The 25,726-nt window shown below is 38.5% G+C and overlaps 1 protein-coding gene across 1 annotated transcript in view; it reads left to right on the forward strand.

Annotated features, from left to right (window-relative positions):
• Window positions 1–23,419, forward strand: part of LOC128949960 (inositol polyphosphate 4-phosphatase type II-like) — a gene marked incomplete at its 5' end in the record, with an annotated part of 107,856 nt that extends 84,437 nt beyond the window's left edge. Inside the window, one exon of the mRNA XM_054294853.1 lies at window positions 23,287–23,419. Within this exon, the coding sequence (XP_054150828.1) occupies window positions 23,287–23,419 (133 nt within the window). The remainder of the gene's footprint in view (window positions 1–23,286) is intronic.
• Between the last annotated feature and the right edge of the window lie 2,307 nt (window positions 23,420–25,726).

Genomic DNA, 25,726 nt, shown 5'->3' on the forward strand with positions numbered 1-25,726 from the left:
TGAGGCTGGTTCTGAGGGCCCAGCAGAGCCCAGGCTGGTGCTGAGTGCCCAGCAGAGCCCAGGCTGGTTCTGAGTGCCCAGGGCCACGGGCACACAGGGTCTGAGGCTGGTTCTGAGTGCCCAGCAGAGCCCAGACTGGTTCTGAGTGCCCAGCAGAGCCCAGGGCCACGGGCACACAGGGTCTGAGGCTGGTTCTGAGGGCCCAGCAGAGCCCAGGCCTGCCTGCACAGGGTCTGAGGCTGGTTCTGAGTGCCCAGCAGAGCCCAGGCTGGTTCTGAGTGCCCAGCAGAGCCCAGGCCTGCCTGCACAGGGTCTGAGGCTGGTTCTGAGTGCCCAGCAGAGCCCAGGCCTGCCTGCACAGGGTCTGAGGCTGGTTCTGAGTGCCCAGCAGAGCCCAGGCCTGCCTGAGCAGCAGCCTGACTGCTGCTGGGTCACCTCAGGGCAGGCTCTTTGCAGCGGTGTGTTTTATCTGTCATTAACAGTTTGTGAGACAGATATGTGAAATCTTGCAAGGGTCAGCTCACCGAGTGTAGAATATGAGCAGTAGTCTGAGCAGCAGTTGCTTTTAAAAAAAGTTATCTTTCAATTTTGAGGGTATTTTAAAAACCATTTGCGCAGTCATTAAATTTTTTGTTCGACATCTACACAAACACTGAGAAAGCAAAAGAAAAATTTGTTACGCATGGCAATTCTTACTAGTCATGTTATTGAAAAGAAACATCCAAGTAGGTTTGGACTGGTGGTGTTTGCCACTAATACCTGATGAAATCTTTACTGCGCTTTAGAAGAAGTGAATTAAAACATGTTTTATTCTAAATTGCAACTATGCAGAAATTGAGGCTGATATTATCAGGAATGTGTAATTAAAAGATGTAAAGATTTTTCATTACCTGAGTCTTTGATGAATAAAAAAACCTTCTTGAGCAAACAAATGTCAATCATAAAATTAATCCACATGCTAGATTATCTAAAGAAACTTTCATCATTGGTTTTAATGAGCTTAATCATATAGTTTTAATCATATAGTTACAGTTCTAATCACATTGTCAAGAGGAGTTTTAAAATGTGTATCCCCGACACTAGAATAACATATAACAAAGGTCACTGCAAAACTAATAGAAAATATTTTGGTCAGCCTGCAAAGAAGTAACTGAATCATATCTTGGACTTTTCTTAAACACAAATTGTTTGTATGGTGGCTTTATAAAGATCCTAATAAGTAAACAAGCATGTTTACGGTCTGTAATGGGTAATTCTGGACCTTCATATTTATTATTGCCAGAATAGGTGCTTAATGTGTAGACTAATACTGTAGGTTTGCCCACATAAACCCTTTGTCCTTTGGCAAAGATAGCTGCTCTGAAGAGAAAAGGTAATTTTATAAAGAGTAAATGAGCTGAGATGGCTTAGCTGTAGGTTTAGTTGACAAGTGCTACTAATGCAGTGAGATGTGGTGTGTTGAACTGAGCTGTATTGTTTTGGATGTATTGCACCTTGCATAAATCCCTCAGTCTCTGTAGTGATTCAGTGAGTGAATGAGTTTTGTGCAGTCTTTCATAACTACATATTTTATCATTAATGAATTCTGAGTTTTCTGTGTTAAATGTTGTTTTTTGGCATTTCAAATGCTTTTTTTTTTTTTTTCTGGTATGTCTCCAATAAATACAAAAGTATGTAAACTACAGTAAGTTACCAGACAGGAAAATAATTTAATTACATAAAATCGCCATAATGTTAGAATAGCTTTGAGTAGAGTAGGAGATTGGAAAATTTTCACAGACATAAATATAATTTTAAAAAACCTGAACTTGTTAGTAAAAAAATGTAGTAGGTTTTTGTAGATCAAAATATAAATGGTTTTGAGTGGGTTTATGTCATGTGAGTGATTTGAAAGTTGAGAAGATTAACACATTAGTTATATTTGCAGGCAACAGTAATTTGAAGTCACAGAAGAATGTTGTAAAGGCAAAAAAATCAGAATAATACTTAAAAATTAAACAAGCAAATGGGTATATGAGGTTGAAGCACCATTACAAAAATGTAAAATCTATCAGTTATGCTGTACTTTCAAACAGACAAAAGCTTTATCCTGCTCTTGCCCTGTATATGAATTTCAGAACTGAATTAAAGTAGGTGAAAAATGAGTTACTTTGACTTGGGTAATAGGATTGTCTGAGGACTAAAGCAAAGGCTTTGCAGTAGTGGCAGTAGCATACAAAATAATTTGCACCATCAGGATAGTAAAGAAATAAATCTTCTAACTATGCTGGTTGCTATCAGTCTAACACAATACTAGAGGTTTAAAAATAAAATACAAAAAAAACCCAGCCAAATTCCTCTTTTTCCCTCCCGAATTCAAAATTTTCACGTCTAAGAAGAGAACCTATTTTCCTTCAAGGGCAGACAGAGAAAAACTATTTGCCATTTAATTTGCAATTTTAGCAGTTTTTTTCCCAATGAATCTTCTCTAGATCACTTTGTTAAAGTTTGTCAATCAAATCCCTTTGTGCTGATTGCCACAAATTGCTTTTAAGCCTTTCAGAAGAACAAGTAGACATGAAAAATTCAGTTTTACCATCTAGAATCCTAACAGTTTGGGTTGACCTTTGAAAGGCTTCTTTTAAGAGTTAACAGTGGGAGGTAGAGACTGCTGTGAAACTAAGTGAACTGTAGAAGTAAATGGTGATTCAAAAGCAGACTTTATTGGAAATGCCATAATTTTGAGATATGAAAATTATAAAGGTGCCTGTGTAGCCATTAGACTTTTTCTTTGTCTGCCAGTGGTGACAGAGCTTTTGCAGTGGAAAAAGGAAGCATGCGTTTACAGGTTCATGCTTCCTTGCCACCAGCAGCTTGGAGATGCTGCCCTCCTGTGTGCTGCTGCTTTTCAGCTTCTTCAGGGTGCCCAGAATTTTGAGCAATCCAGAAGTGATTCCCAAAGTTTCAGCGTATTTGCCTTGGTGTACATTGCATAACTCTGTTTTGGAAAATACTGCCTGTAGCTGTTCTTTTAATGACTTAGTTTGTAAGTGGAATTGTTGTCGTTTAGTGATAAACTCTACAATGTTTGTTGCTTCTTTATAAAAAAAGGCTGTACAAGAATGCTTCTATTAGTTCTTCCTTTCACTTATGAAAAATGTGGAAAATGAAGCAATGATGGCAATGCACACTTTCTCATTTACAATATGTAATAGATGGCTTTGTCCTCAGTCATAAGTCGGGCCATTATGATGCTGCAATTGATGTGTACCTGGAGCAGCCATTCTATAAATAATTCCACATATTATAATTTCCTTGATATAGGTTTGTGACTTCCATTGATCTTAGTGACAGGCATAGTTCAGAATGAGGAAAATCAATATATCATCCCCTCTGTATCAAGTGCTTGTAATTCACATCGTATTAAAACCCTGTTTATAATGTCTCTGCCACTTCCAAGTCTCTTTTTGCAGGCATCAATATTCTTATTTTTCCCTTCACCCATACCTGAATGTTTCCTATCATTCAGTGTTAAGTCTATTCCAAGAGACAGAGAGGCACAAAACTGGTTTACCTGAGTTCATTGCAGTATCTGTCACATGGTTCTATTTTTTTGGTCTTTAGAGCTGACTGCTGTTAAGGGAGGATGGACTGGTGGGCAATGCATAATGAAGTAGCTCTGTAAAAAAAAATAGATTTTTTTCCCTTTTTAAAATTTATTTCTTTTCTGACTCTATTTAGCTTTATTGTTTCAGTGACAGGATCCCTTTTGGAGGCTGTGGGTCATGAATAACCTCAGGATCTCCTGTCATTGGGCATGTTTCCAATAAAGCCTCAAAGCAGTAACAAAGGCCATGACAAATCCACTGTCTATGGTGAATCCTCCATGCTGTCAGCCTTATCATCGTTCTGAGCTGGGCACAACACCTGTCACGTGTTTCTGACATTGAATACAAAATTTGACTCAGTGTGGCACACACTGTTTCCACTTGAAACGGTTAAGGATATTTCAGGGTGTCTTAGATAAAGTGCCTATCAAAAATCTCCCTGAAGCACGAGTTCAAAGAATGAATGATCTGGACAACAAGTATTGGGCTTTTGATGAGCCAATTATAAAGAAAATATCTCCTTTTTTAAAGAGCTGTTTGAGGACATTAAAAATGAGTGAGTTGAGGAGGAGGAATATCTGACCTCCACCACCTTTTCTTTTTTCTTTTAAAAGTATAAGCACAGTGCAAACAAAACTTTCGAAAGGCAAGCCTGACTTCCAGTATAGATTTTTACATCATTCTATGGCTCTTTAGAAACTTAACATCTCTATTTGGAGGTGGAAGCTGTAGATGATTTGCATCACCTGATGTGCTGATAGGAGCCCGGGCATTAAGTAACGGTAAGGTCCAGTTTTGGTGCTTTGAACTGCCATCCATCTTGTTTTCTAAAAGTTAATTCACCTGTTGTGATTAGACAAAGCTAGCATGCAAGTAGTTAGATTATTGTAAAATATTGTTTGGTGTTCACTTTTGAGGTTTTTCTAGTTGCTTATGGAAAACTTCATTAATTTTCTCATTCATCTAGTGCTTTATTGCTTATTAAGAGCTTCCATGAAAAACTCGGTCTTAGCAGAAATCAACAACCAGATGTTTATAATCACCAGACTGAGTAATACCAGGTTTCTTCCTGTTATATTTCACTTTGATTAAGATTTCCTGGAAGAGTGTGTGGGAAAAGTCCTGTATGCATGTTCATTATCTATTGAAAATCCAGTTCCTACAGCTGAATTACCATGGCTTTGGCCATGTTCAGCTAAATCTCAGGAAGAACAACACTGCCAAGTCTAAAATGTAGATAAGAAAGAAGCAGGAAATGAGAGTAAGAGGGCAGTAGTAGCATACAACAGCGAGTTAAAGCTATCAAACATGAAATTTCTTCTAGAAGTTACTGGCCTCTAAACCAGTGTTCTTCTCAGAGTGATATAACTTGGACAGGGAGGGCTCATAACTTCCTGTCTGCAGTCCCAGCAACCTACAGACTGTCCAAAGGTGGGAGGGGGCACACAAGGATGAAGCAACCAGCTGCTCTTCCAGACAAGGTGGTTTTGTGATAGCAGATCCTGCATTCCTTCAGGAGAAAGGTGACGGAGTGTCAGGCTATAGCTCTGGCTGCCTTGTAAAGGAAGCAGCTAAATACATTTCTAGGTTTATCTTTCCTCTCATTTTAGACTCCCTTGATCCCTTCATAAACTTAGTTTCCTATTGTAGGAATGCTCTCTGGCTCAGATAATCATCTTTTCTTGTCCAGCAGCCTGGTTTCAGGTTTTTTTTCCCTGAGTCCCATCCTTTGGGATGGAACACTGGCTCAGGGCCAGCCACCATCTCTGGGGGCTAGCCTAGTGCTTAAGATGTACATGACATGAGAGAATTCAGCATTCAATCTCCACATTATCTTTTTCCATTTTTTATTATGATGCATTCATAAGGTGACCAGGCACATTCTGTTATACAATTGTGCTTTCAAATAATTAGGGTCCTATTCAGCTTCAGACACTGGATCTGAATTTTTCTATCTCAGGTTCTTTAGGGAAGGAATCTAAAATCATATTGGATACCAAAATAAAAGGAGAGATGTAATTGTGTGTCATCATCAGCCCCCGTATTTTATAACCATAATTTGAGGAACTGTCTTTGATGTATGGGGGTTTTCTCCCTTCAGCCTGCTGCTTTTTCTTTTTCCAATGAGCATTTCCCTGTTTCTTACTCTCTTGCAGTAACATCTTAGTGTGTGGTATTTTTATAGAAACTCTTCTGACAGTGGCTTTTCTCAGCTTAGTTTTAGCAGTAGTTTCTACTTGTTTGTTTCTGTGGCAGCTCTGGTTTGGTGAGTGACATTTTGTAAGCGTGTCCTTACCATTACAGCAGCCACTGGTGACCTTTCACTGGAATCCCTGGCAGCAACAAGTTGTTTCTCAGTATTAACCTGCAATACAAGTCCTGGTAGCTGTTTGCAGGGCAGTGACCAGAGGAGTTTCCATTTGGATCATTATGTACCTATTATGTATTTCCTACTTTCATGATGTTGTCTGCAGTCAGCTGGAACTAAACCCAGGAATGGAGACAGCAGTATTATATTGCTATCCTATTCTCTAGATCATCCAGAGATAAAGCTGGGAGATAGTTTGGGGAATTTGCATTCTTAGTAGTGGAGGTCTCTGCTATAATTTGTATGAATAGAAAGCACATGTTTGTAAGGAAGTTAATGCAAAGGAAATGTTGGAGTCCTGCCAAAGTGCACAGCCCGCTCCACAGCTGACTCCTAATGATAGAACAGTTAAAGTAGTTTCTGCAGCCCTGGGACTTAGTGGTGCTGCAGTTGTCCTGTGGGTCTAACCAAACCCCTAATGCCACAATCCCTGGGCACTGGTTTGGCTGTGCATCTGCAGTGCTGTTCCCGTGCCCTGGTCTGGGTTTACTTCCCTGCCAGCCTGTCTCCTCTCCCCAGCCTGCAAGTTGCCATGTGTGTGTTGTCTTCCAGCAGTGGGAAAAGCCCTTGGCTTTTCTGCTCTGTTGGAGATGCTCCTAATGCCCCAGGAAGGTGCCAGAGCGCGTTTCTGCCTCTGCAGAGTCTTGTGATTCCAGACAAGGCTTAGCCAAGATCTACAGTCCCTTAGACCACGGAGATCAGCGCGTGGGAAGGGAATCACTGCTCCCTCTCTCTTCTGTTAAGGGATGACATCCTTTGGTATGTGAACCAGCCTCTTTTGTTAGGTTGCCTCTTGCTGAGGGAGACAATGCCTCTGTGTGTGCTGCTCAGGAACTTCACTTACTGCTCCGTGAAATTGTTGTGTAGTACATAGATAAGAAACCTTCCTTTCTGTCCCTCTCATTCATCCTATGGGTTTTCTGATGTATCATCAGCTTTAATTTCATGCTACAGCCTCCCCTTGGCTGCACGTCTCCTTACCCTTGTGGGAACACTGTAATGTGTGAGCCTTCTTATCCCACATTTCAGTTTAGCTGAACTCAGTCCTTGTGCCCAAAGAGGATATGTACACATTGCTGTTCCTTCCCCTCACACCGAGAGCTAGCATGTGCCCTTTGCTTTCTAGAGAAAGACAGGCTAAAAAGGCATCATATTATCTGCAATAGATCACTGAGATACACCTGACTTTAAAAAATATATATATTTACTCTTCAGCCCCTCTCCACTCAGCATTTTTCAGATTTGAGGAACTTGTTTAGATTACTGAAACATTGAAAAGACTGAGGTGCAATCTGATCACACAGTCATGTATTTTATAAAACCCCGTTGTAGGATCATCTGGTTAATAGTTTGTGTCCTGGGTGAACTGAAAATCTGATGAAAATACATAATTCCTGTCAAAATAGTGTTGGCTTTTATATTTGATTTGCAACCATCGTTCCAAAGTTGGTGGTTTTTTAATTTAAATTCCTTTATAATTCTTTCATAACTGTTGATAGCAGAGCATCTACAGAATACAAAGTAATCAGCTCAGAAAGGTTTGCAGCTTCCAACAAACTGCCTTGTGGTGTGTAGTAAGTAAAATATGTGAGGGTCCAGAGTAGTTTGTTGTGGAGTGTTTTTCACATGGTTTTGGTTTGGTTTCTTTAGGGTTTTAGCTCATGGTGTTTAACCAAGACTGGCATGGTCTCTGTTCTAAGTTTATTTCTCCTAAATGGTTGTTACATTGAAAGCCTCAGGAAAGCAAATGAAAATGGGTAAACTGGCACTGTGGCAGAGGCATTATTGGCTGGTTTTGAAGTGATCAAAGTAGCATCAGGCAGAGGCAAGCAGCTACAACAATATCTCATTCTCAAAGATCCATTAAATTATTCTTAAAATCCACAAGAGACTGCTTTGATAATATTGGCTATAACTGGTTTGAGTATTTATTCCACTTGCACTTTTTAAAGTCAAATGTTTTTTGATTTAAAAAGCTTATAATTGACAACCAAAGGGCAAGAGAAAGAAATGCTCTTGGATCTCTTTCAATTTTAAAGTGGGAGAAAACTAGTACAGAGGTGCCAAGTCCTTTATGACATCATAGTCCTTCCTTTGTTTGAAATTTCATTTGAATCTACTTTTTCTTTAAAAGGGCCTCTTCTCATAGACTGTTTTGCTTTAAATAAGAGTCCTGTTGCTGTACTTGAGTGTGCAATAGCAAAGCTTGTAAATAATGTTCATTACCTTACTGACATTCACTTTTCTGCATAGTACTAATTCTGTTTTCACACTCCTTCTTGCTACTTGGGTTCATGCTGACATAGCAAATGCAGCAATGCTGGCTGCACAATTCAAGGCTCTCTGCCTTCTGGACACTGCTGAACTGGTGTTTAAGCTTTTGAGTGCTGATGGATAATCTTCCCTCAACATCATCCTGAATAAAATCCTCTCTGGCTTTCCTGCTGTGTGGTAGCCTCAGGGAGAAGGCTGCTCCCTATGTCACCTTTCTCTGTAAAAATTTGCTATCACAGTGATATTATCAGCAAATTTGTAGATAACCACATTAAAGTTAGTTTGACGTTCATTTGCCGTGTGAAGACGCTTTTTGAATTTATTTTTCAAGTAATTTGGCACATATCAGATGACTATGATGCTGTTTATTTTCTCTCCTGTGCCGTGCAAGGAGCCCAAGATGTGCTGCCAGATTTATTATCTTCATGTGATGATCTTTGTTTGTAAATGAAAATTTTGGTGGGATAGAAGCTCTAGGAAAATGTAGGCATTTCATACAATGTGATCAAGCTCTTGTTCTTGGTTTTCAGAGAAACTTGAGTGCAGTAACATTTTTCAAATCAGACACATTTTCTTACTTTTACACCAAGGGTATTCACTGGCAAGACAATGCTGGGTACAGTAGTGTAGAAAAGTATTTGTAGGCTTAGCAGACTATTTAAAAATCTTTTTGTGACAGATGTATCTCAAATTTTATATTTTCTATCCTAAAGGCAATCGTTCTTCCTGCTGTCACAAAGCATCTTCTTTGGTGCAGCACAATAGGGATTAAAAAAACCTCATTTCAGTCTTAACTTAATTCCAATCTGAAAAACTTGCAATGAGGTGGTAATGAACTTGAACTTAGTACAGATTACCTCCTGCATGCTTACACAGATGTTCAAACACAAGACAGATATTTTTGAGACATAGTTCTCTTCTGAGAGTGTTTCTCTCTTGAGCAGATTAAACCCTGACATTTTCTGCTTTGCTTGTTGTTGCAGCGAATACGGTAACACCGTTTGGAGTTCACCTCCTAGGTTTGAATTAGGTCTACATAAATTCATACCCAGAAGAAGTATGGCTCATGATTATCAGGATGAGATCCTTGTAGCAAATAATAGGTTGTTGAGATGAAGAGGCTGATCCTCTGATCAGACCAATCAAAGCCATTTGGAAAGCAAAACTCTATGCTAATGTGTAACCCGATGGAATAATGTGTCCACACTGGGCTAGGAAAAGTCTAAAAGCCTTTCTTCAGACAGGACCTACACCTGGTACTACTGTGGGCTGCTTTATGCAAATACTACAGCTTCGTTATTATTGCACCACAAAATGCATTAGGCATCCAATTTCCTTTGTAAATGAAGCAATACATTACTTCAATAGCTACTTTTGAAGCTTTCTGCAACTTAAACCACAGATGTTAAAACTATTGGAATTAAATGAACCCCCTCTGAATTGTAATCCTTGAATAAACTAGAAGGGGTTTTTTAATTATAAGTTTTATTAAATTAAAAATATACTACAATGGAGTGGAAAAAGTCAAATGATCTTATATGGCAAAAATAAAAACTTGAAGCTCGCTATCCATACTCCATTGGGTATGGAATGCCAAAAGAGAAATAATACATTTCATCTTGTTGCAAAGCCTAATGTTCTGTACCACATCATAATGTAGCCCAAACCTGACAATTCCTGGCTCATAAATCTCTTGGTTTTTCTTTTATTTACACTACAGACAAAAATCAAGTCTGTCCTTCAAAAGTACTCTGTCGTCAAGTGAGCTTGAAAGTTTATGTTGTTATCCATCATGTTTGACTATGTTTATGGTGCTGGAGATAAAATCTAGGCTTGTGAGCTTCATATTTTAGGGGATACAGTGGCAGTGCAAGTATGGACTGGAGATTATGAAGCTCTTTGAAGATGAGAGGGAAAAAACATTTGGGCGATTGGCATTGGAGAAGTTATTTCCAAAGACCACTGAATTCAGTGCAACACTTATAATCAAGCTATTTCTATCATAAAACTTTAGATAGCTATTGTATCCCAGCTAAGGACTCAGGTTCCCAATACTGTCCTGGGGAGGATGGTTAGTAGCCTGATTTAGGGGCCCTGAATCATCCTGGGGATGCTCTGTAGAACTAGAGGAAGCCTGGGCTGTTAAATTTGGCACCCAAAGACTTGCCACTCATGGTTAGGGAATGTTGCCTTTTAAAGGAGTTGGATCAGGTCTCAGAAGTGTATTCTGTAGTTGTCATGGTAAATACCTGAAGGTGAAATAAAGGTATGAGGGCAAAACTTAGCTTGAGGAAAATTTTGCTGACATCAGAACCTGATGGGCTTTTAAACATATGCTTGTCACTAGACACTAATTTATTTATTATCATGAGGTCAAGGAAGCCAGGAGTTATTAGAAAGAAGAAATGGGTAAGAAACGAAATGTGTACTGTTAAGTTACTCTTTAAACTTTAGCTGCTACAAGATAGAGGCTGCTTGTTTGCTCAATTCATATGATAACTACTGCATGCTTTGCAATAAGGGTAGAAGTCCACTTTGGTTACTTTCCTTGTTTACATAGAGAGCAGTAGCCATCAAGTGATGTAGTTATAGTGCCCTTATGCTAAATTCTTGTTTATTTTCATAGAAAAACTTTATTTGATAACTCTTCCAGACAAAGTTACTTTAGCTTGCATAACTTCAGCAACATTACAAATTCTGCAGATATTTAGCCATTTTGAGTAGATACATGTGCAGAAGTTATACTTCTATACTGAAGAACACTTTTTCAGTATTTCGTTAGATGTTGCTCTAGTTTTTCTACCATTGTGATTTGATGTGTTTATTTTTGAAAAAGAACTTATAATCAGTGTTCCTTAATAAAAATATGCAGCTAATAATTTGAATGAATGGGAGGGTGAGGAAGCTTTCTAAATAAAGTATGTCCTGTTTATGGAAGCAAGTGTTTGGTAGAGAGCTCTTTCCTTGCCCTCAGGTTGTCTGTTGCTTCTTCGGTTGTTGAATTCCTCTGCACTCGAGAGAACATTATTGGTCAAATCTAAACCCATTACTTTTCCATTGAAATTTCCATTATCTGTGAGCAATTCCATCTTGGGGAGGATTATAATATTTCTCATATTCTGTAGTGTTCTGCATGTGCTTCATTACTGTGCACCATACATGGGAAAATGTCATTTATTATTTCATACATCAAAATACTCTGTCTGCATTGATGAGCCTTCTTGTCTGACAAGTGCAGCTGCTGGCCTGCACTCACATATCTTTAGCTTTATTTGAATCTCATATCTGCCATCATTAGCTATTCATGCAAGCAGGAAAAGCAAAGGAAATAGTTCAAGGAATTCAGAGTGCTTGCTTTAACCAATTCCAGTGTTCTAAGAGAGTAGCAAGGATATTATGAACAACAAAGAGAGCACAAGCCCTGTCCCATGTGTACATTAATGAGATAACAAGAGATGCCTGTAGCTCTGCAAAGATAATTTTTTTAAAATTGCTTTTGCTGTTTAATTGCAGCTTTTGTGTTTTATAGATTTTATTTAAGCTATCAGTAGCTGTACATTAATAGTGCATTTAACACAGAATTGAATATTAATAAAAAGGGACAAGTGGACTAATTTCCATGTGTAAACCAGGCTCTGACAAGATGATGTTAACTGATAATAAGTTTTTAATAAAGGGTAATTGAGAATAAAGCTATAAGAATTGTTGAGATCTTTAAAAAATAACCAAACCGAAATTGTTTAGTTACCAGAAGCCTGTAAGTGCTGTCCAACAGACACAGAAGCTCAGGATTATCTAAAAACCAGGGACAGAATCAGCCTGCTCAGATGTTTTTGGAGGGTGGCTGCCCTTTTTCGTAGTCCCCTGGCCACGAGCAAGTGCTAGAGAGGACTGTGAGTGCTGACATCCCTCACTCACCTGGAAAGGCAGCATTATTCCTAATGAGGTTAATGTGGAGTGAGTTGCAATATAATTGAAGGACATTAGCATTTATTAGAAATTGAAAAGAAAGCGGAATTCCTTAAGGCCTGACATTACAGGCATTTGGAGAGGATGAAATGTTTCTCATTAACAACCTGTGTGCTTTTTGGCTGCACTGTAGGTTTTTCTGTATGAACACCTGGCCTCTGGCTCATATTTATTTGATCCAAACACCTGAAGCATATGAATAAGTGTTATTGGTTTTCCTAGTGACTGAAGAAGGCATGGCCAGAAACATAAGCATACCAGAATATATGAATGTAATACAAATGTAATAAGAATGTAATCTTATATACGTATAAGAATATAGTTGAGAACTGTATTCTTATAAAGAGAGTGTAAAATCAGAGGCACTGGCATTGCCTCCAGCACAACCTCAATCTGTGTAGTCTAATATTTTGTAGTTATTTCAAAATACAGGGTTTTTCTGGAAAATTGGAGCAGTGTTTAGCTAAAGTCGGAGCACTGTGAGATGATGAAACTCTGAAATGTACCTTGAGCTGTTTTCCTTCCAGTGCACATAATAAGCAGTGCATATAATAGAGTAGGAAAATGCACTGCAGACAAAGGTCACTCTCCACCATCCCAGTGAGACATTTGTACCCACTTGCTACCTTCTGTGTCCCATCCTGGGGAAGGAAGGAAGGAAGGAATACTCCAACATTGCTATTGGCATGCTGCTTCTTCAGAAGAAAATAATAATGGATGAATGTTTCCCACAAAATCTTGGATGGTTCCTTTTTTTTTTTTTTTTAATGTTTTGGATTTCTCACAGGAAAACACCCTCTTTTCCCCGTGATTGCAATTGCCACCAAATGTGGAAAGCCCCATTGCTGTTCTGCTTGGCAGTTGCATATGTGGCTTGCTAAACATGTGCTTGGGAACATTCATACTTAAAATATCTCAAACCCAGAGACTCCAAAGTTTCAGGAATTGGCAGGTTCTGTAGAAGGTCCCAAGGCATTGTAGTTTAAACTCTGGTGATAATGTTTCAGCACCACTGGTCATGCGCTTGAGGGAACACAGTCTGCAACGCAGGAAAGACTGACTTTATAAGAAACTTCATATGTATCTGATAGTTCAGTCCAGGTCAGGAAATAAATGGCCATTTTTTTCATCTGTCAGAGACTTAGCTCATGGTTAAGTGCTGCTGACAGTGCAGTGAACTCCTCTTGAGCTCAGGGAGTCTTGAGCATAGTTCATAGAGCTTATCCTGAGAACTGCGTCTTTGATCTTTGGCAAACTGACAATTACTGTTACTGCACTGAGCAAAACCACGTCCTTCAGCTCTTTGTAACAGTGAGAAAAATGTAGTGTTATTGCAGAGAGGAAGGTATTTGCACCTGTGTTATAAATTATTTACTCCTTTCTGCCAGCAAAGATTTAGGAATGCAGAAGGTAAATAAATGGCTTATTGAATTTTTAGTCTTTAGTGATCTCAAATCTTCTGAAAGTCTTTTTTTTTTTCTTGATACTGGGGGAAAAATAGTATGGGCTTTCATCTCTTTATTCTCCCTTTCAGTGCAGTGGTATTTTTGCTTAAAAAGTGAATCTGTGCTAATATTGTCTTTGTGAGATACAATGAACTTCTTAACAAATCTGCAGTAGCATTCAAATAAAGATTTCCTTACAAATGCAGCTTAACAACCAAAGAGAAAATGCTTGTATTCAATATTGTTTAAAAGATTTCAGTTTCAGTTCTCCTCCTTGGTACTTGAGTGAAGAACAGACTCCAAAATTTCAGCCATCTTCTAAAAAGATACTGAAACAAAACAAGTAAGATGAAAGAATTACATTCACTCCTAATTTCTCATAGAAAGGTTTATTTCTCTAAGTCTCCACATTGTACCTATTAACAGAAAAGATGACAAATGCATTCAAGGCATTTAAATTAGAATTTTATCCAGCCTTGTCATTTGCCCTGAAGGAAGTACATGGAAAAATTGTGTGTTTCTGATTCAAATGGAGTTTTCCTTGCATTTTCCAAAGTTCTCTAACAATCTACCTGCTGAAGAGAGGAGAAGATGGTTTATTGGTAGTAATGTTGGGACACAATTTTCAGGTTGCTGCAGTGTGCATCCCAGCCTATGCATTTTTTGGATAGGTTGTTTTGGTTAGCTCCCTACCTAACCAAAACAGGGCTGCATTTTTTTTCCTGGTGGCAGCTAAAATCAGATTTAGATGCATTTTTCTTTGTGGCTGGGGAATCTATATGTGCACAAATTCACCTTGTATAAATATACCCCCAGACTGTGTGCTGCTGAAAGAACAGCTGGGATCAGAACAGATAAAATCTCAAACTGGTTTTGTGGTTTTTAAAAAATGTATCAGTGTGTTAGGTGAAAGTTTTTTTAATGAACTGACATTATTTAGCTGAATTATTTAGAGACTAGCAGTTGTCTGCAGTTTATGACTCACACTTTGGTTAATCCCATGAAGAGACTATGTCTCTTGGTGTCATTAATGAAAAGCAGTTGCATTCCTCCTTTCATATATCTCAAAGTGAAAACCCAGCAAGTCACAACATTCAAATTTAGAATTCCTTCTGTTCAGCACCCTCCTCCCTTAAAATACCTAAATTAGGGATGCAACATAGATTAAATGATGTTCTGTTTACACCAGCAGTTCTCTGACCTTAATTCTGTCATCCTACCCATAGATTTGGACATCTCGAAATGAATAACAGATTTTAAGCTTCATCTTTCACACGTGTCTGTTAACTAGTGTAGGAAGCCCTTTCTGCCTCTAAAATCAGCTTTGCTACTTTGTCCTCAGCATGGGGAAAAAGACTAAAAAAATTTTTGCCAAAAGAAAAGGGATGACTCACAAAGATTTATTTTCATGGCCAACAGAAAGTATTTAAACCTGATTAGACATATGAAAGAATTTATCATGGATTTATGTTTCACTGTGCTATGTGAGCTAAATGTGTAACTACATCTTCAGTAAAACTCTCTTGCTGTGACAGAAACAGTCTGGAAACAAGTGTGACTCGCTAACCAATTATGCCAGTGCCCTACCCTTACGGAAGGGAAATGTTGGATCTGTTCAGAGCTCAAGTGAATGTCAAACCCGTGGGGTTTTGCTTGGTTGTTTTCCTGCACAGAGATGCAGACCACATTGGCTTTAGTGTTGGTCGTACATTAGACTGAATTTGACACCTTGTAAGAGAAATTTGTCAGGAAAGATTTCGCAACTTTGACCTGAGAAATTCCCATACACATGTAATCCTAATACTTTATAGAAGAGTGTCTAGGAAGATTATTAGAACCATACTTTTTGATAGACAGAGAAACCTTTGTAAAATTGATGTGTAATACTACAGAGGACTATCAGTAAAAAGCAGAATGAAATAGCAAATCCTTTCCTTGGAGTACAGTAGAGGTGAAAATCATGTTTCAGAAACTGCTCTGCTGTCTCGACAGGTAAAGAAGAATCTCCTCTGCAAACCCATCACTTTCCAGTTCTGAAGCTAATCTCTCACACAGTCACCACAATGACTTTGCAGGACTTGAAGCTTCTGGCCACAGCTGTAAATTGAAAACCTCTGCGGACAGATGCTAGAACATGATCTCAGTCATTTTATACAGTGAAATTATTAAATGTTTCCGGATGCAGTTTTGGCAGATTAAGTGTGCTCTCAAGTGATTCCAGGGCACTTTGGGAGTTGGCATGACCAGGATACTGTGCCCATGGGGCAGCATCTGCTGTCCATTTTGGCAGATTAAGGGACACAGGCACAGAAAGTCAACTTGGCTTTGCTGTTCAGATGCTGAGGGTGAATTTAGCCTGCTAATGGAGGTGTCCTAAATGCACCAGTGACAAAAATTGTGATTCTAACTGGAATTTTTTCTTAATGTTTCTTGTATTTTCACTATAATAAGTTTGTCAATGTTACTTTTTTACCACATAGATACTCTTTAACATTGAGGGAAAACCATTCTTGAAGGCATTCTGTATCAGTCAAAAAGGAAAATATTAATTCTTCTGCAATCAGCAGAGATTTCTAAAGTGCTAAGATGAACACTGGTAGAGATGTATATTACCCAGTAGCATGTTTTATGCATATTAGATATCAAGCTTGAAACTGCCCTTTTCCCGTCTATTCTTTGGAGTTAATTGTATGTTAAAAAGTAAACATAGACAAATATAGGGGTGTTGCTCTGTGTGAACCAGCAATTCGGGAGATGTTTCCATGGCCCAAAGCTGGAGTGAGTTGTGCTGTTTTGTTGCCTGCAGTGCAGGGTGTGTGCCTCTTTCACTTGCTCTGGGAAATCCAAACACAGCTAAGCTGATAAAATAGGTCATAAATTTGCACATTTATAATTATTTTGACTTCAAGGAGAACACATACACAGCAGAGCAAAAGAGCAACTGTGTAAATTGAGTTTTGACTTCAGCATTCCTTCCAAAGGATCCCTGTCCATGTCAGCACATAAGACAACAGGGTTTTCCCGGATGTGGTTGTGTGGCTGTGGGACCAAGTGTCTCCTTGCCTGTTATTAAATATTGCTGCAAGAGGGTTTCTTTATTAATCTCTTGCTCTGTACTGAACTGTTAAGGCCTGTTCATAATAGTGCTGAAAACCTGTACCCTGTCCAGCACTGAGCCTCCAGTAGCTTGCTGTCTCTGACCACCTCCTCAAAATTGAATTTTTAGCTCTGTACAGACTGAAACTCCGTAATGGTTTTGAGCCCAAACCCCACAGTTACTTCACAATAGCTGATTTTCAAGATCTAGGTGTCCTATCATCATGACTGCACCATGAATCTGCTGCATGGTCCAACTCAGTGGTCAAGCCTCATATTGTATGATCTACTTTCCTTTCTATTTCCTAAATATTGCATTAGAAAAGTCGTGTGTTATAACCAAGCAAGGAGAGAAGAAAGGAGTGGGGAAATAGAGGGTTTCTATTCTAGCAACAAGAGTAGGGAAAAACTTGCATTACAAAAGGTTAAAACAGGAGGAGGGAGTTTAGTGTGACAATTTGATAAAACAGATTTGATAAACAGTCTGGGGTTTTTGTGTATGTTTAAATAGCAGCTTCCTAAATCACTGACTGAATTTCTCAGTATTCTTGGATCTAAGACTGCTTATCAGTTTCAGCAATTCTCGTTGTTTTGAGCTGAGATTATAGGATCATGTAAGCAGCAAAAATTGATTTCTAGCATCTTCTACTTTATTTAGTGCCATGTGGATTTGAGGGAAAAAATTTAAGTTATTAAATGCGTATCAGAAAAAATAATTTTAAAGATCATTGATACAAAAGATGTCTCTGCTGATTCCCCTCCCTTAGCTTCCATTTTGAAACAATGCAGAACCATTTTTTGTTCTTAAAAATTGTTGGAGGTTTATTGCATCAACTTCATATTTCAAAATAAAATTTTGTTTCCCGATGTTCCTTTATATGTTTTATCTGAGTTCTGCTCTGATACTGAAATCCTTCAGGACTAGGCTGATACCTGTTTATTTCCTTCTGCATGATGTTTTATTCTTCTAGATGTGCTAGTGCAGCAGCTTGGTAATGGCTAGGAGATGTTCACAAGGATCCCACATTTTCTCTTTGAAAAAGTTAAGGCTGCCTTCTTGAACTGTAGTGCTGTACATTGATACAGGTGATTATTCTCTGAAGTGTTTCAGTCAATCCCAGTAACATGTATCATGTAGAAATTAGGATGCTTTCGTTCCAAAAACTTCTTAAGAGAAGCTGCTTCTTGAAAGCTGCTTATGAACTTGACTGTCTTGAAATAAAAGGAATAGGTAAGTTATCAAAATTGTGTAAGACTGAGAACTGTTAGCCATCCTTTCTATTTGAAGAAATGTCTCTACTATTACCAGATGGCACTCTAGAGAAGCAACTTACTTTTGCTATTTTCTGTGTCAGCACCGAAGTTTAAGAAGAAAAACACATCAGGACCAGAAAAACCTTGCTTGAATCTGTCTACAAAAAAAAAAAGGGAAATTCCCATAAAGTACAAGTGCAGTAGGACATGAATTCAAACGGTAGTCACCACTAGCACGTGGGACACCTGTTAATAGAAAGCTGCCTGTTTATTCCACCTGAAGAAATCGTGTAGAAGAGTTCAACGTTTCCAGTGTTGCTAATAACTGTAGCTGGAAAAGTTCTAAAAAAGAAGCATACATCCCAAAATGTGAAAATCATCTCCTCCAAAAACGTTGCTCAGGGACATCAGTGTGACTGACAATCGAAAGCCAGAATGTGCCCTCATGTGTGTGCTTGACTCTCTTAAGGACTTGAGAGGCTTTTTCCTCACACCATTTTCATCATCTCTGCTTCACTACTTTGAGGTCCAAATAATTTATCAGCTGAATTTGAAAAGAACAAAAAATACCTGCTGTTTTGCCTTTGCCTCATTTGATAAGCATGTAGCAACTCCTAACAGGAGTTTAGGATGATAAAACATCAAATGAGATAGAAGGCAGGCTGAAATGGTTATATTGTCATTAACTTACAGAACCCTTGGCTGCTACAATGTGTTTGTGCTGTGCCGGAGGTCTCAAATGAACAATTTGAGAGTAAATGAATAAAAATTGTATGATAGGTTAGTGGGGTGTTCATGACTCCAGATGTTGCGAACTTAGGTGGTTTCACTACTTCTGTTTAAATTATTTGTAAAATAGAAACTTGCTGGTTATTTTTCAAGTTTTCTTCCTTCCTTTTGCTGTTAAAGTTCAATTTGTGATGGAGATAACGTCTGAAACTATGGCTGTACCTTCACACCTGAGCATGTAGCACCCTTAGCGCTCTGTTCTGGTTGTGCTGTCAGTCAGAAGCCACATGAATCCAGCTGACAGGGCACTAGTGGGATTTCTGCTGTTTGCAGTGAAACTCCTCCAGGGTGGGGTGAGCCAGGGGAAGCAATGTTATGGTGCTGACAGCTGGGTGTAGGTCTTTGCTTTGTTCAATAGTCACTGCAGAGGACACTTTGGGGTGTGTTGGAAGGCACTGTCACTGCACTGCACTGAGAAATGTTGGCACACGCTATAGCAAGGCATCTGACCCTGATCAAATATTCCTCCTCAATTAAAAGCATGCGTAGCTATTCTGCTCAGCTTGTTCTTAGGAAGCTAATAATGGACTTGGATCCTCTTGCTCTATTTTGGGGACATCTTATTGAATCATGCATTGAATGATGTGACTAATTTGTGGAACAGAGTGCCTGTGCATCAGCTGTTCACGGTTGCTTTCCTGGGGGGAAGATAAACTTTTTATGTTAAAAGACACCGATCATTCTTTTCAGCATATCAAAGAACAAATGTACTGTAGGCTTTTCTGTTGAAAAAAAAAAAAAAAAAAGAGAACAAATGGCTTTTATCTGTATTTCCATCATTACTCCCGCATAAATCTCACTGAAGCTAATGTGACTTGTAGCAGTGCAGATGAAAGCCAGACACTGTTGAGATGTGGAGTCCAACAGAGCAAGGCACACCACAGAAGCAGGAGGGTTCATCCCTGTAGGAACAACCTGCAAGTGTGTGACTCAGCCTGCTTGGAATGAACCATTGGTGTGCAAAGCCAGGGCTCTCCAGATTGGTGTAAACAATCAATCTGATTAATGCAGTGGCTGTGCACCCTACTGAATGCTCAACTTCACTGCTGCCCAGATGGATTTCTCCAGAAGAAAAAAGTTTGGTGTGTGCATAGGAGCACACGTGATGTCTGTGATGGAAGGGATGCAGGGCAAACAAAAATCACCCGGACTCTGTGACTGGGAAGGAAGAGATGGGACTGGGAGGGTTGAGCTGGACTTCTCATGAGTTGTGGGCATAAGGGGAGTAAGCTGAAACCTGCAGGCTCACCTTGAGGAGTTGGAAGGGAGTAAGGGGACAGGGTCAAAGGGACAAACCTGTGGGATGCTGTGGAGATTAAAAAAAGAAAAGGAAAACCAGCAAGCAGCAGGTTCTTAAAAAAGTATATAGAAATACATAATGGAGGACAACATTAACTGGGAACAATAAAGTTAGTCCTCCCAGCTGATCACAAATAGTAATGTCACTGTGAGCAGAAGAGGAAGGCAGTTCTGTAGGTGGGCCCTAGGACAGAGGCATAGCTGGAGCAGTCTGATAGAGAAACACAGAATTACTTATTTCAGTGCTGACAAGGCCAATAAACCATGCAATCAGCTTAATTTCTTGATAGTTTCTGAGATAATGTCTACAGCAAAGTCTCAGTTCTGCCCAAGTTCCATCCATGGACACTTGAGATCTGTAGAACAAAAGCAGCAAACACCCTGCCACCAGCAATTACTTTGACCTAGATGAAAATAGCAGGGGTTTTATTTTTTTATCTCTTATTTTGCTATTCGAAATAGTATGTATTGATCCCTTTATTAGTGTAACATACAGACTGAAGTTCAAAGCAAAGACTAAGACTAAGAACTTATTATGGAAGGCTTGTTCAAAAGAGAAATTGGGCAAGGAAAGGTTTTGATCAACCCCCCCTTGCCTAGGGTTCCACCTGCAAACGCAGCTCTTGCACCTCTCTTGCTATCCAAGCTTAGGAAATGTAGCACTGCCCTTTAACACACGAGTCAGAAGGCAGGCTTTCTGTAAGGTGATGTGGCTGCTGCTGTTTTCAGAGTATCCTCTTCATCTTACCTGCAGCTGTGGGACAGTAAAGATAATGTCTGCCAGCTTTTTCTCTCTTGAAAGCAAGAGCATACTTGTGACCTGTCCTTCTGAAAGGGCACTGCATTGTCATCTGATATATTTGGATATTCTCAAGTCCACATTAAAAAATGGCAAGTTATCTTTTCATCACAGGATATTCATAGTAAATAGAAAAAAAAAAAAAATCTTGCCAGTCCTTGCTGCCCAAAGGAAGTCTATAAACAGGACTCCTGAGTGTATGCAAGTAAGCTTCAGAGGAATTGAAGAAGTGTGGTTGCAGTGTGAGTAATTGTACTTACAGAGAATCTGTCAAGAATACAAAAGGCAAGCCTGGCAGTGGAAGTGTCCCTGTTGCTCTGGTAGGACAAGGACCACACAATCCAGCGTGATTCAGTAGAACTTCCTTCTAAGTAGATTAGCTCCTCCCTGTGTTGACTGATAAAGATACAAGGTGATTTACTTACAGGAATGCAGGTGCGAGCCTTTGAATAAAAAGAACTGCTATGGACTTTGAGTCACCAGCAGTGATGAATTTTTGAAGTCAGTTTACCATCATTTAATACTATTTTAGAATAGCTGTTAGTGTGTGGCCTTTTCATTTCTGCCAATAAACTTCCTAATAGATACTGAAGCAGGACTGAAAAGCCTGTGAGCACCATGGAGACATCATTTGTTCAGTGTTGCATTATGACGTACTCATGATCTTTTTTTCTTTGCTTCCTTAACTTTTTTTTTCAACCTCCTTATTTCATTTCTGTTCAGTGTGTGTGTTGATTTTAGTGATGGTGTAGTTCATTGTGGAAGTGATTTAATGTTCACTTGTGAATACTACTCCAAGGCACCTAGTAGCATTAGTATGCTAGTAGCCGCCCAGTGATGGTGCTTCCTGTGTCAGCTGTAGAACACAAAAGTTATACTGGAAGTACTTAGATAAATCTATTTCCTCAAAATGGCTCTGTACTTTCATTTTGTCAAAATGCCTGCGTGTTGGCTTTCTTTGCTGCTGAAATGCTGTTCTATCTGTTCCTAACTTCCCTGTTTAACAGCAGACAGACCCAGGGAGCACTGACTGACTCGGATGATCCCGAAACAGGCTGTCTAACTGATAACAAGCCAACTGCTCGACACTTCTATCCTGTCGCCTTGCTGCTTGTCAGCTCACACCTGCTGGTTGTGTGGCTTATTTTAAGTCTTGCTTTGCTATTAGCCAAATATCAATAAACTTTACTTGTGTTCCTTTCTTTTCTACAAACAGCAACGAACTAACTCTAGAAAAAAGAATCATGTTGTAATATTTCTACAGTCTCAGACCCCAAGGATTCATCTTTAAGATTCCCATGTCTGAAATGTACTGTGTTTTCATTCTTTTTTTCTGAACTCCGAGAAGTATACTATGCATTGAGTGAATTGATTTGCTCTTTCTGTTCATGGTAAAGCTTTCCCACTGTAATTAGCGCAAAGAAAGCCCACTTACAATGCTGTCACTGTATAGAAGTTGTGGAATCCTGAATGCTTGAATCCCTCTTTCCAGAGTAATTAGTCTGACCAAAAAAAAAAAAATAAAATAAAAATTTGCACAACACAAACTAACTAGACAAATATGGCAGGGCAATGGTTTGTGAGACTTACCTTCCGTTGTGTTTTTTCATTGTAACTAGCTGACGGGATTGTTTTCGTTTAATAAATTATTATTACTTTGCTACAACTAACCCTTTTCTGTAGAGTAAATAGAATATACTAAGTTCTGTTTTGTAATGAAATTAGCCTGTTTGTAATTGTTGCTTTAGTTGCTTTTGCTTTCAGTACACTTTTATATTCTTTTTAACAAAGTCCTGTTTATGTCTTGATGCACCACTTTGGCACTTGTGACTTTTGTACTGTATGTGAACGAACATCCTTCCTTTATAAAGCAGAGAGGTGGATTGGGCTGTTTGAAAAGCCATTCTCTCTTTTTTTCATTGCAAAGCTGAACATACAGCAAATGAAGCAGAGATGAAACTTTCCTTCACGAATCTCTAGGGCCAGACTTAATAAAATTCCTTATTCCTAGAATGCGCATTTTAGGGCAATGTATACTCACACATATATAGCAAATCACTTGAAAAAGAAAGGTATGAAAAGGTTTAAAAGGCAAATATATTTCTGGAATTAGAACAAAATGTATCATTAAAGTTATTAAATTTTTTTACTGAACTTTAAACCTCAAGGGCAGATATATTAGGGGGATGGAAAATCTTATCACCTATTTCTGAGGGCAATAAGTGTACTGGGCCTGGCCTTGGATTTAATTCTGTAAGATGTATCATCACTCATGGAAAACAAAAATGTAGAGTTGAATCCTTGTTATTTTTACTTCAACTGTTGCTGAAACTCTGCAATGAACAAATAAAGCATATTTATTTATTCTATGTTTCATGAAGTTGTACTTTTTCCCCCTTTCACTAGAGAAGGATGCCGCATAGAGAATGTTCTGAAGAATGTCAAATGCAGAAAGTATGCATTCAACATGATGCAGCTGATGGCTTTCCCAAAGTACTACAGACCTCCAGAGGGGACATATGGAAAAGCTGACACCTAAGTTTAACAAAAGTGTAATCAGGAGCATGTATCATGCTAATTAGTGAATATAACAACTGCTGTTTATGACATATGAATTGGGAATGTATGACCAGTGGAGGTGTTATTTTTAGCAGGTTTTATCACTTTACACTGAAATGAATCTGATTAGTCATTATGAAATAAAACCATGAAAAAGCAATGGACTGGATATTCTGAAAATCAAATATACTCAACTTATCTTTGTGAAATTGAAGCTTAGTATGACTCATAAGCCAGCTGGAATTAGTTTCTGGGGTCATTTGATTGAAGATTAAAAAGGGAAATGGCATTTGCTGTAGGAACAAAGATTAGTAATCTGGAAGGTGGCATTCTGACTCCAAACCAAACCCTGAGATTTGATTTAAGGGGTATCTTACTGCTGGAAAAGGTGTTTTCTGTAACCAGCAGAGCACTGAGGTCTTGATCACTAAGGATTAAACCCTTCACAGAAATGTTTATGAAAGATGCTAATGATAATACCTGGGCTAAATATAATTTTGGTAATTACAATTAGCTTCTTTACATAAGCGTGGTAACTTCATAATGTGTTTTTAGTAATTGCAGACTGTAATTTCAGTAATTCCATTTTGATTCCCTGCGGTTCATTTGGATGTATCACTCTTGGTTTTCTGCACCTCAGCCAAATACCACTTATTTCACTTTCACATAGATCACACTGAAATCAGGGCGATTAATTCCACAAGTCATGTGACTTGAATTTCACCTCCTCTTTAGTGTAAACCCTTAAAAGCAAATTTTCTTTAGTGCTAGGGAAAATAAGTTGTATATACAGGAGTTAATGTATCCTTAGACTCTGAAAACTTGTATGTTATTAGAAAGCCTAAAATAAATGTTATGAGTAAACTGCTGTACTAGGACTAGTTAGCCACAGCAGCTGATTTATATAAAATTTGTAATGCTGCAGGTAGACACTCTAGGATGAAGAGCTATCAGCTTTAAAAATGAATGTTAATGTTCTGCCAGCTGGTGTTAATCCTGAAATTTGTCTTGCAAAGAACATTTGTGTTTTCTAATTGTGTCTATTTACTTCTATTTACCTTCTTCTGCCTCCCAGAGAGGAATACAATTTAAAATTCCCAAGTATTCACTGGTTACTGACCTTTATGCAATGCCTTCTTTTTATATCTAGAGCAGAAGTATGAGAAATGTAACCTAATGAAACTACCCTGGGAATTTGAGCATCTGTAGGAAATTGTAATTGCCATGGATAAAGAAGTAAACGTTTGCTTACTCCTATGGAAGTCAAAGAAATCTCTATACACCGTGACTTTTAATTAGTTCTTTTTAATCCATTAATATTCATTACTGGGTATAAATCTGTAACTATAATAGAATTTAAGAGCCTGATTCTGCAAATTCTATTTGGGTGATCCATGGAACTGATCTATCATTTGCCTAAAATTAAATCCATCTTGTGTATTTGCAAGATCAGGCTTTGGAGTTTGTAGGAAAACATCAGAAAGAGATTCTTGTTCTAATACTCATTGACTTCAGTGGAGCCAGAAATTCACCTATACAATACATTAGCTAATTGGAACTATTTTTTCCAAGAAAAGTAGATAATGTAAGTAGTGTTTTGGTGCATTAGTTTTTTATTTCTATTATATAATATGCTGTCATTAATTGCTTCCTTTTTCTTGGAATGTATTCAGTATATGTCAGAAGAGTTGACAATGCATCACAGATAAGCTCAGACTCATGAGAACATAATGCCTTGATTTCTTCTTGTCATGTACCAGTAGAAGGGGACAATACTCATTGGGTGGCTGGATATGTGCATAAATTAGTGTTTGTCTATTAATATAATGTAGCTGATCTGTGTGAAACTTTCTTCTGAATTTGTGGAACATAATCTTTCCTAGAAAAGTAATTTTTCTTGTGTCAGGCTGCTGCACTAACCCTCACTATATACATGTTTATTATTAGCTTAAAGAACCCCTACATATGCAGTTTAGAGATAGTGATAAATTCCTTATGGGTCTCTGAAATAACCTCCAGGCATGCAGTAGAGAATGCCAACCATTGCACAGTAATTCTGAAACTGTCTGTAAAAATCTCAGTGGAGATGGTGCTCTTTGCTGGGTGCTATAGGTACCTAGACTTCTTTATCTGAGTCCCATTGGCATTCTGTCACATTAAAATATGAAATTATTCTAGATTTTCTTGCCAGGAAAATAGTATTTCAAGATTGTGCCTCAGCATTTTAGCCCTGCCCAGGCTCTAAATTGCTGTTATCACTACCATGTTATTTTTGCGTTGAAATTGT

This window comes from Melozone crissalis, unplaced genomic scaffold, assembly GCF_028551555.1.
Source record: "Melozone crissalis strain CALT ecotype California unplaced genomic scaffold, PUWL_Pcris_2 ptg000347l_1, whole genome shotgun sequence".
NCBI lineage: Eukaryota > Metazoa > Chordata > Aves > Passeriformes > Passerellidae > Melozone > Melozone crissalis.